Genomic DNA, 12505 nt, shown 5'->3' with positions numbered 1-12505 from the left:
CTCTTTCATCTGCCAGACTTCACGATGAAATTTGGATAATCTCTAAGGTTTTCACTGCTCGTGACTGAAGACTTTGAGTGGTAATGAGCAGTAATAGTAGGCTGGTAAAAGTGTCTAAAGCCTCTAAGAGCTTGAGGCAACATGATAGAAGATAGGACTACTTTTTGGTGCTCACATAGAATCGTTGTATTGACACCAGTAAGGATAAGAGTCAGACTGATTGATGCAGGGTAGGGGACTGTACCTTAGTTATTGATGGCATTTTCTTAGCATTTCATAACTGGTGCATTCTGTTCTTTATAATTTCAGAGCTCAGATTTTTCCATTCCATATTTCCCCACAATATATAATGCTGGCTCTGTATGTTGCTAAAAACATTTCAGGATGCTTTCTCTGCTAATATTCTTAATTCTGTAGACCTCAGAAATTGGTTTGATAAAGAACAAAGCCGATGAGAGAAAGCAATATTCAGCAGGAAGCTCTGTGCATAAGCCTAGTGAACCAGAAGCTGAGCACAGCACTGCAAATTCACAGATGACTGCACTTGTTAAAACCTTGCAGAACACGAAAACAATTGTCAACCATGAAGACATGCTTGAGGTATGGCATTGCAATGAGCATTATAGCAGTCAGAAATTGTGCTGGTGTTGTATTGAATTTGTTCTGGGAGATGAAGATTTCTGTTGACAATAGAAGAAAATTGCCCTCCATAAATGTTGTAAATTCAGATGGTTTTCAATGCAGTATTTTTCTTGCTTCAGATTTTGTTAAGTAAAAGTTGAAACAGCTGACAGAAAGTTCATAATAAAAGATGCATGCATTTAAAGAAAAATAATGCAAACTCAACTAAAGATTGATATACACTGTGAAAAGACTCACAGTTTGGTAGAATTCTCCAGTTGTTTGACTGTCAGTGCTTCATTAAATAATCACTTTTAGTTGTTGCTGAAATGAGAGAACCTCAGTTCAGTGGTAGCAATAAAAAATTTTCTGTATCCAAGTGAGTATACACACGCATTTCAAATGAAAAGTGGAAGGTGGGTTTAAAAATATTTATTCCTCTGTGTTTACTAGTGAGCTGTCAGGGATATTACTTGGAATATTCTTATCTCTTACAGTGAAGGATTTTGAACTTCTAAACTTTCCTTCTCTCTGACAAATATTATGTATTCATTTATTTAGGAAGACTGAGATTTACGACAATTTTTGGAAGTTGTCATTCAGTCACAACTTTTAAGATAGTTTTTTCATATTTTCAGAAGTGATTTTTTTTTCCCCCCTGTGTTGTGTAAGTTATGGAATGTGCCTATATCATACATACAGGGAAAAGACTTGGCTGACAGACAATTGTGGCTGTCACTGGCTGCTTTCCAGTGTGTGCTTTCTAGTGTGTTCATGCTTCTACATTCTTTTCGAAAATACTTGTATTGACATTTTTTCTTTAATTGTAAAATGTGATTTCAGAAAATCATAATAGTGACTATCTAATAGACAGTCTAATGATAGTGACAGCAATTCCTTGTAACTGTAGTAAGTACATGAGTCAGGTGCACTGAACTCCCTGTTTCCGTGTATTTCCTTATTTCCTGCTGGTAACGCTGTTGCAGAATCCAGATAGCTGAACTTCGCCTGTGTGAGGTTTTCATTTCAGCATTGATTACACTTGTATGTCACATCCAAGAGGAGGAGAATGTGGTAGATGCAGTGAACATGTTGGTTGCTCAGATTATAGGGAAAAGCCAATGGGTTTTAATTTTTAACGAGGACTATCATAGCTTGTTTGCTGCGTCTCAGTCAGGTTTATCCTTCCTACAGACCTAAGAACTGTCCAGGTAATTGGTATCATAGGAAGGTAGTTATGCATTAAGTATTCCAAAACAGTAAGAAGAAGTTTTTGGCAGACATTTTTGCAATTTGCAACATGGATTTTATAGCAGGAAGCATGTTTACTAGAAAGAAATTTCTGCTTTGAGGAAAGACCATTTATTGAGGGTTTATTTCTTCAAAATATTACTGAAAACAAGTGGGTTTTGAAGATAAATGAATACAGGGCTAGCTGTAGGATACTGAATCAGTTGCATGGCTATTCTTGCAGCAGCTTTGTCTATTAATCTCTCTCGTAAGTGCACTGAGTTCCATCTTTTGGTTCCGAAATAGAGATTACTAGCTTAAATGTATTATTCAACATTGCTTTATTTGTCTGCCATTGCTCTTGAAATTAAATAGCTTCTTTTCCTTTTGGAATTTACTTCTAGCAAGTTGCCCTTAATCTGTTTCTGTTAGATAGACTAGGCAAGCCAAGCTCCTTCAGTCTTTTCTCCCAGCATACCTCTCCATTCTGAGGATTGTCTTGGTTATGGCTACTTTATAGCAGTTTCAGTTTGAGCTCTTTTGTTCAAAACTGATACCCAGCTGATCAGTCTGTGGTGTTTGCTGGTTCAGTGATTGCTTTGTGACTTGCACTCAACTGACTGCTCTCTCCAGTGGTGGAATGAAGGCTTCGTCTGTGCTTGTTCCAAGTAATTTTTTTGCAGTTAAAGTCACCTGAGTGTCATCCCACAGAGTTAAGCAGTGACAATGCAAATCTGCCAGTGCTACTTCTTAAAGATAATTTTGACTTGTGCTACAGATACATTACAAAGTTGTTTCGTTTTGCCTGCGTTATGTGGCTCGTTTATCTTTTTACCTCTTTATTGTTTAGTCTGTGATAGTTCAGATAGCACTGAGCTGCTCTTCAAAATGGACAGCATAAAGCTGTTTTTCCTTTAGCAGGAGTCAGAAGAACTCTCCTCTGATGAAGAGATGAAAATCGCAGAGATGCGACCACCGCTAATAGAAACCTCCATAAACCAACCAAAAGTGGTAGCTCTAAGCAATAGCAAAAAAGGTAAGATACCATAAAAAGCATTGGAAGTGTTTTCTGATTTGGATAATTTCTTGACTCAAAGTGGCTAGTTTTTCAAATTAAATTAAGTAAAAGTAAAATTCGTATGTTTTAAAATAAAGATTTTCCTAGTTAAGCAATGAAAGTGGGAAAAAATTGCATATACTTGAGTGCATGCTAAAGAAACCTGTGTTGATATCCTCATTTTCTTGAATCTTGTCAGTTTAAATCAGACAGGAAGAGAAGGGGTGTGTGTTTTGGGGGGTTTTGAGCTTGAACACACTCTTGATGTGTTTAATAAAAGGATTGCAGGGAGTGGCATTTATATTTTAAATACTCTGTAACTCCCCCCTCACCCAGATTTTGTGAATTCTTGCTATAATAGGCAGCTACTATAACTGCTGCCACAGGCAGCAGTATAATTTAAATTTCTCTACAGAAGCTATGCTCTCTTCCTAAGGTTTAAGAATAGACTTTCCTTGTGAAAACTCTTTCTCCAGAGTTATTTTACTCTTTTATTTTTCTTTGCTCTTCGAGCATGTAAATTCTGAACATTTTTTTTTATTTTTATATTCTCTGAAATAGAAATTTGGTCTGGGTAACCATTTCCTTAAGAGTAAGAAATGGCCTAGGATTCAGAGAAAACATGGTATAGAAAGAGGATGGCAAATACTGTTTTGCTTCATATGATATCCAAGTCCAGCACAAAAGGCTTTTCTGGACATTAAATGTATGAAGGTGAGATTTAGTCAGGACAACTACATGGTGGAAGCTGGAAGAGTCTGCTGAGCATCACATACAGAGGGAAAGGTGGATGTTTATCAATGCTGTCCTTCAATTTTTATGTCTGACTAAAGTACCAGGTCAAAACTTCTTTCTTGTCTCTGAAGACAGACATTAGTTCCACAAAATGTATGCGTTTGGCACCTGTAACTGGCTTGAAGCAAAAATTTAAATGTATTTGTTTCTACACTCATGTCAGAATCACGGCTGGCTTGAATTCCCCCAGAGAAATTAATTTTATACGGATGTAGTATGTAAGTATGCATACATTATGCAAGAATCAGTGTTCACAGGGGCAGATTACTCTGAAAATGTTGTCCTAATGGATCTGCAAAGCATGGGAATGAATTGAATTCAAAATCTGCAGAAGTATATTTTTCATTTTGCTGATTTTTTTACTTTACTAAAAAGCTATACAGAGCTTATCCAGTGAACTAGAAGGTTCCAGAGTACGTGGTCTAGTAAATAGCTTTAATAATGAACGGTGTTCCCTTTCAAAATACTGCATGTGAAGCAGTGTGCCTCATTTTCTTACCGGCCAATAGACTCATGTAATTGACAATTTTGAAATCCTTAATCTTACAGAAATATGAGTTGATAGATATTTTAAGGAAGTATTCAGTAATACAGCACTTGTGTGTTACAAGGAAAATGGGAATAAAGGAAGACTTAAGATTTAATTAACAGATAAGGGCTGTTTATATTAGGCCAAATATTAAAAAAAAAAAAGGAAGTATTTTCAACAGTATTTTGTAAATTTAAATAAACTTTGCAAAGATGTTAGATTATATTCTAGTTTCTGGTAGTAAGAATTACTGAAGAATAAGAGACACTTTCTAAATACTATACATACACATATGAAATGGCTATTATTAAGATCTGTATGTCTAACTAAATTGGCAAATTTTTATTTCAGATGACTCAAAAGATACTGATTCCTTATCAGATGAAGCTACCCACAATAGTAATCAAAATAACAGCAACTGTTCCTCTCCTTCTCGAATGTCAGATTCTGTTTCCTTAAACACTGACAGTAGCCAAGATATTTCTCTCTGTTCTCCTGACAAAGAAACACATGCTGCTGTTTTATCCAAAATCAGGTTTGTATGATACTGTGGACCACTAAGAAATACATTAGAAAAATGTTACTTAATATTTTATATGGTGTTCCTTCCTTTAATTAATTAATTTATAATTCATTAAATATTTAAAATTTCAGTGTTTCATAATAAAGTTAATAATGTTCTTGGAAAAAACTTTCAGAGACTAGCTTTAGTATATAATACGTGATTCTCATTTCTCTTAATAATAGGGTATAATTGTTTTGTCTTTGTGAGTTTTTATCCCTTCAAAATACATCAGTGTACCATTTTAAAAGCTCTGTTTTATTTGCTTAATTTTGAAAATCAATTTGGTTGCTAACACAACTATTAAAGGTTCTTAAAAACTTACAAAGAATGGAATTACAGGTTGTTACTCTTCTAGGAGTTTTAGTTAAACAGTGCAATTTTCATAAAAACTGCTAATACAAACAAGAAAATTGTCCAAAATAGAAATTAAAAGAAATTAATAAAAAATAATTAAATTATCACTTGGTAATTCTTGACACTTTTGAACTGTTTTTAATTATTCTTGTTGAGTTTAAACAAACTTCTGAAACCACGTGACATAAAAACATTGCCCAAATGAACTCTCTGTATAACGTATTTCTTCAATATAAGATAGCAAATCTTAAATCTGTTTCTTTGTCCTGTTTTGTATGCATAGCATGGTTGCATATTAATGGTAATTTTTTTCTGAAGTGATTCTTAGAGAAATACATGCATTCTTATGAGAATTTCTTTAAGAGCCATCTTTTTTTCTTCCAGGCAAGAAGATGAAAATTTGAATAATCTTTTGCAAAATGGAGGAGAATTGAGTATTACAGTGGAAGAAAAACTAAATGTGCAAGAGAAGGTTACAAATTTGTCTGAATATGAATTGAGCATTGAAGAAAGATTAGGCCTGATAGCAAAAGGTGTTGATCTAAGCACTCCTACGGAGGAGTCTCACAAATTAGACCAAATAAACATGAATATCAATAAACTGGTTAGTGAAGAGGCAGTGCCAGTTCCTGTAGAAAAGTTAGAAACACAGAAAATGGTTTCAGTAATGGGCTTTTTGAATGACAATTCAAAAGAAGAAAGTGAGCACTTGGAAAATGGAAATAAGTATCGTATAAATAAAGTAAATGGACATGCTGAGGAAACAGTACAGTCTCCCAGTAAAGATAAACTAGCAAAAAGCACTACAGTTGATGGGGATCCTGCTGAGCTGTCTGTTTCTAGAAGCACTGAAGATTTATCCCCACAGAGAAGCGGTCCTGTGATGAAATCTCACAGCATCACAAGTATGGACAGTGGTGGGCTGAAAATCTATGATACTGTAAATGAGAATGGATCTCAACAGCCAAACTCAGTGGTAAAATCAGGATCTGATACTGCAGATGGGAAAAACATAGTTCGAAGTAAATCTGCTACTCTTCTCTATGATCAGCCTTTACAGGTTTTTCCTGGGTCATCGTCATCATCTGATTTAGTATCTTCTACAAAAACGGTGTTCAAATTTGACTCAAATCACAATCCTGAAGGTGCTAATGTAGTGAGGGGATCAGTGACAGGCGGTGCACAGATGCTCTGTGCTCCCCAATATAATATTCAGTACAGCAGCAGTGCAGCAGCAAAAGATGCCTTGTGGCCCCAGAAACAAAACACCCAAGTAGAACAAGGCACTTTACCTCCTTCACGTCTGCTTAGGTCTGACAGTACAGAAACTCCCAGTTATGTAAAGCATTCTGGCAACATGAATTTCTCCAATCATAACAATGTCCGGACCAGCACTGTGTACAACACTCACCAGCGGATGGCTGGGAGACACGCAGATCTGTGGGCTGTTCCACCAGGTGACAGACTGCTCCCAGGAGCAACCAGGCACACACTTCAAAGGCAGAGCAGTGTATCTTCTACAGCTTCCATAAATATTGGGGATAGTGGACCTTCAAGACGAGCCCAAGTTCCTGAAGGGGACTACTTAACATACAGAGATTTGCATTCAATGGGAAGAGCTGCAGCAGTAATGTCGGGACAGCAGAGGCCTCTCTCTGCCCGGACATACAGCATTGATGGTCCCAACGTGACGCGGCCGCAGAGCGCGCGGCCGTCGGTGAGCGAAATACCAGAAAGAACTATGTCAGTCAGTGACTTCAATTACTCGCGGACTAGCCCTTCCAAGAGATCAAACCCAAGGGTTAACTCCGAGCACTCCTTATTAGACCCTGCAGGAAAAACTAAAGTCCCTCATGACTGGAGAGAGCAGGTGCTGCGACACATTGAGGCTAAAAAGCTAGAAAAGGTAAAAATAATAATTCTATTTTTTTTCTATTTTTCTGTCTACCTAGATATGGAATAAGATAGACACTCTGTTTTGAACAGGTTTTAGTAACTTATGAAAATTGAATTTTGATCCTGCTTTAAAAAGGGTAAATGTGTTTGTGATGAATATCTGAAAAACACTCATGGTAGACTCTAAATGAACTTTTCCCCCAAATTAAAAAAAAACCGCACTGTTATTTTTACATTATACTTGCCAGCTTGGCCACATTACTGCTGGACTGCAAGGCCAGCCCTTTTAAGTTAGGTAATTTTTATTGTAGCTTCATATTCACAAATATTCCCTTGCACATCTTGATCTTTCTGTTCTGCCTTTTTTCACCCTATTTCTTTTCTTTAAAAATAGGGCAAAAGAAAATCAGTAAAATCTATTTACAAGTATAGGTCTGCAGCTTTAGTTGCTGAAGAATTCAAAAGCTATAATTATTATGTATTTGCCTCCAAGCCAATTATCTTTTGAAGTTGGGTATCTGACAGATTGTTGAATGAATATTTATTGCTTGCTGTGAGATGAGAACACTTAAAAATCTTGTTCATTTCAGAAAAATCACAGTAGGTTTTGATATAAGTAGAGATGATGAACAGGATTCTTTATATACTGTAAAAATACCATCAAGAATTTGAGCTGATATGCAGAGCTGAACAATTATATGTCTTCAAAGAATTTGAGTAGAGCCTGGAAGGGTGTAATCTCTGCTGTCCAGCTAACCCAGTTGAAAATACCATCACTAAAAATGGCTTGAATGTCATTAGCCAGATCATGTTTCTTTGGAAAGTGAATTGAGTAAACTATCCAGATGACATTCTGATTATGTGAGCTAGATGAATTTTGGGTTTTAGTTTATTTTCTAAGAACGTAGTTTCCTTTGTAATTATTATGGTAAATACTTGAATATCTGTGATGGCTAGGGAAATTTAATTGGACAAGGTCAGAGAAATTACTTTTAACTATGATTATTCTTCTGAAATCACAGTATTTGGAGGGATGGATTTGTTTTTTGTTTTTTGGGGTTTTTTTTTGTTGGATTTTTTGTTTAAAGTTGCATAAATTTTGGTGACAGAAGGGGACAGGTTTCATTTTTTACAGAATCCTGCATTAACAGCTGTACATATTCTTCTGATCTAGGTGGTCACCTGCAACAGGAAGTGTCTTAGGGTAATACTGTGCTGTCATGTGGGGACCACTTGTCCCACAGGAGGGTCACTAACCTCACCATGTTCCAACTCTAATAAAATGTGCATTCCCTCATTTTCCATTCTCCTGGACAGATGTATCAAATCATACATGAAATGACAAGAGAAGCAAAAATACCAGCAATCCCTGAGTACATTGGGAAGCAGAACTTCAGTGTGCTGCTAACACAGTTTGTTTATAGCTTGTTCATTGGCATGTTAGGAACAGTGTTTTATGCAACAGTGATAACTGCAGCAGTGTAGTCACCTTTACTTAAATGGCATTGACTACCTGACTTGATTCCCTTTATATCTGACTTTTCATAATGCTTTATATGTAAACTTTAATTTTTCTGACTAGACTGATGTGGAAAAGTTGCTATTGAGATTCTAGCTGTGCATTTAATTTAACAGATCTTTTCAGTCACATTCTTGTTTCTTTTGTTCTGGCCTTGAAGTGTTTTAAAGCAGCCTTTACTTAACAATCTGAGACTTATTAATTCATTTAAAACTGAATGTGCCTATTGAATTGTCTACTTTATGTAGATAGGATATAGCTAACTTTAAAAGAAAGATCTGAATTGTGGAAAATGTGGATATGATCCTGTATGGCAGCTGGCATATATGATAATATGGAAATTCTGGGAATTAGTTGAATATTTCTTTTTACATAAAGGCTTCGGTATTTTTGTTTGTAATTAAACATTTGCCAATTGGTGAGGGTGCTTTATCTGTAAAGCAGATTTCTGAAATATTTTGAAATCTGAAAAAAAATTCCCGTTATTAACAGAACTTATTTAAAGAACAACCTCAATTACAGATCTTGTTTAAAGAACATTAGTGAAAACTACTTTGACAAAGCTTTAATGGATTTAAAATGGCATTTAGGTTTTTCTAAACATAAGATACAATACTGAAAAATACACATATACAAAATTAAGCATTGTAATGAATATTTAATATCTATTTTCTTGACCAGTATAGCTTAATGGTATCACTTTTGCTGTGACTATACTATTATTGAATTTAATCATGTTTATAATTTCTATCCTCATAGACATAAATGCTTATTAGGAAGAACGGTGTAGTGGGCTTTTGGGGATAAGTTTTGTCGTTTGTTAGTTTGTTTCTTTTTTCTTTTTCTAAGCTTCTGAAAGACATGTTGATTATGTTTTTATAGCATTTAGTAATGGAGGAGAGAGGGAGGAGTGAACCTACTTAAATTTGTCCAACACTACCTGTTTGTTGGACAAATTGGAGAAACTAGTTCCTTATTTATTAGTCCTTTTTACCTGATAGAGGTGGGAAAAAGCTTTTAGAAGTTTAATTTGCATAAGCAAAGATACAGACTAGTTTTAAGTCTAGCAAAAATTATTAACAATGGGTTCCAGCCAAATAGTCAGCATTTGTAATGCCTTTAATAAGGTATTTATAAGCTGTAAGGGTCCTGGTATGGGCCATTCACTTAGGAGTTAGACTGAATCCTTTGAACTCAGAACATTGTGTTTCTGTGAAATGTAGAGAATAACTAAAATTATCCATCTAGGTAACTGAAGATGAAAATGGTTCATAAGACCATTTGTAAATATAAATTCTGCATATATTAGAAGAAACAATTTGCTTACCTGATGAAAAGCATGTTTTATTGGGGGATACAGGAGCTTATTTAAATGTCGAACTGCTCTCTAGTGGTTGTATACATACAATGTTGGAAAGCAGGCAGTCAATTTGGCCCCACCCCCAACCTCATAAACTTAGTGCTTAGTGAGTTTTAAAAACAATAATATTTTTCAGCATATTTTCCTTTTTGAGTGTAAAATACACATTTTACTTACGTACTATGTTACAATAGACTCTTACAGTGCTCCTGTTGGCTTTTACTCAGGAATTGATTCATCAGATGGGTGCTTGCTTTCAATTCTAATTTCATCTGATATTAAGTCCTCTGGTTTTTTTCTGCTATTTATCTAAATTGCAGAGCTTTCAGAGAAGGGATCATAGTTTACTTGCTACTTCTTTTTCTTAGAGTTGTGAGTCTACAGCGCCTTATTAAAAGAAAAATGTGTAATTGTTTCAGTACTGATATGGAATTGCAGGTTTAATCAAAGTATGAAAGTTGGAAACTTTGTCTTCAACACATTTTTTTCTGGCACATACTTAATACACAAAAATATTTTAATTGATACAGCCTCCGATTTTCTCCCTACTTAAACTTGCTTCAGTGTGTCAAAGACAGTGACTTCTGTCAGTGGTCTCTGCATACATAAAATAAAACACTTATGTGTTTAGAAGATCATATCCTGAAGAATATTTTTACATAGTTACATATCCTGATAAACTACAGGAGTGTTATCTATTTAGTACTTGTTAGTTGTACATTTTAATTTCAGTTATATTTATTATTTGTTTTTCTTTTTGAATGGACTTCTGAACCATCTATGTGTTATAATGATATTTTGTGGAGTTCAGAAGTCAAACCACCATATTTTAAAAGGAATAAAATTCCTATGCATTGGATATGTAAACAGCAAAAGTTCTTAATCTGCAAACATTTTTTGACAGTAGAATTTAAATAACGAGTAGTTTTTCATTCTTCAGTAGGAAGATTGTAACTTGTAACTCTTCAATAGCAAGAGTCTGTTGTTCATTACGTAGATAGTGGGAATGAAAACTTAAGGGATTTCTAGACACTTAATATTGTCTCAAAGGATGACTTAAGTCCACCTTGACCCTGCAGTTGATTCTAGGTAATGTTAAATAAATCAAGAAGTAAAAAAGACTAATATTTAGGCGTAGCAATTAAGTTACCAGTTAAGGATATTTCAAGATAAGTAGAATGTCAAGTCTTGTTCCCTGCAGATATCAAAATTATTAGTTCCTCTTCTATGCCTAAATTTCATGGATTGGCATAACAGACTCCAAGCAGTCTTAAAATTATAATATTATTCTATATAAATTCTCCTAAATAAATTCCACTACTTATTTTCTTGCACCTAAGTAAATGCATTAAGGTATTTCAATTTCCAAATCATAACCTTTTAGGGTCTGAAATGTTTATTCTTTCGTAAGCTGCAGAAGGGAGAATATGTTCTGGCTTTTATAATTTAAAAAAACATATAAGTAAACCCTAGAATTATGCTACTAGCTGCCTGCATGTCAACTGATTCTGTTAGAGGCTGATTTGACTACAAAATGGAATGATAAAACATATGGACTATTGATGGATGAATAACTGATTTCTAATAAAGATATATTAAATATAAATGAAATACATATATATATATATAATATTAAATATATAGTAAAAATATACTGAAACATGACATGTATATATTTCTTAGTGTGTATCAGTTCAGAGTAATTGAAATAATTCTTCTCAAGTCCCAAATATTTGAATGATTATTTTGCAGGCCGTTATGCCTTAAGACATGGTAACAAACCAGTTGACTAATGGAGTTGGTACTTAGAATTAACAGTCATACTTAGTGTGAAATTTAGATCATGTATTTATTCCATATTCAGTTTTTAATAATTTGGAGTGAAAATCAGGGGTGGGTTAATGGCATCTGCCTATTCAGATTTCAGAAAGTGTGTTCTCTGGTGCAGCAGTCTTCAGGAATTTTTCTAGGAAATGTATGACCTTCATCATTCTCATACTGAGAGACAAAATCAACTCAATGTGCTGTTCACACTCCATTTCTCTCTTCCCAACTAAAAATAGGTTGAGGACAAATACTCTTGTTTTGTCCCTAGGAATTTCTTGTGTTACACTAAAACTTTCTTACAAGACCATGTAATTTTAAATAGTATTTATTTTGTACTGTTTGTACAGCTTCTGGGTTACTTCTAGTTTAGTCTCAAGGTGATATATAGGTACTGCTCATGTAGAAAAGGAGAGTAATTGTGTTTGCAGTGTTCTCAACTCTTCCCTACATCAACTGCAGGATCATTTCTTGTACTTTCAGAAAAAGTTTCTTCCAAGAAAGAAGATTTTATAAACCCTTGAGAATTTATACTACTCAGATTATTTAGACATTTTGATAATCACTTAACTGACATCGCAGTTCCTAATGTACAAGTTCATACACCTCTATTGCAGATCTTAAATTTTAAATCCAAATTTGCATTGACACGTATCTCTTTTGTCACATTGTTGCTATTTATTGACCATCTGTTTGGCTCTGTCTGAGAATGAATCCATTGGATGTAGGGATCTTTACAGTATGGTCTGCTAGAG

At 34.7% G+C, this 12505-nt stretch overlaps 1 protein-coding gene across 13 annotated transcripts in view; it reads left to right on the top strand.

Annotated features, from left to right (window-relative positions):
* Nucleotides 1–12505, top strand: part of ERBIN (erbb2 interacting protein) — a 116320-nt gene that overhangs the window by 91374 nt on the left and 12441 nt on the right. For 5 of the 13 annotated variants that reach the window (XM_086867008.1, XM_023943799.2, XM_023943796.2 and 2 more), the window contains 4 exons: nucleotides 418–600; nucleotides 2770–2887; nucleotides 4584–4767; nucleotides 5536–7057. In XM_086867008.1, the coding sequence (XP_086723134.1) occupies nucleotides 418–600; nucleotides 2770–2887; nucleotides 4584–4767; nucleotides 5536–7057 (2007 nt within the window). The remainder of the gene's footprint in view (nucleotides 1–417; nucleotides 601–2769; nucleotides 2888–4583; nucleotides 4768–5535; nucleotides 7058–12505) is intronic. The other 8 variants (XM_023943800.2, XM_023943798.2, XM_086867010.1 and 5 more) reach the window with 3 other exon arrangements.

This window comes from Cyanistes caeruleus, chromosome Z, assembly GCF_971803275.1.
Source record: "Cyanistes caeruleus chromosome Z, bCyaCae1.hap1.1, whole genome shotgun sequence".
NCBI lineage: Eukaryota > Metazoa > Chordata > Aves > Passeriformes > Paridae > Cyanistes > Cyanistes caeruleus.
The sequence above is the reverse complement of the archived record's forward strand: the minus strand, read 5'-3'. Positions and strand labels throughout refer to the sequence as shown.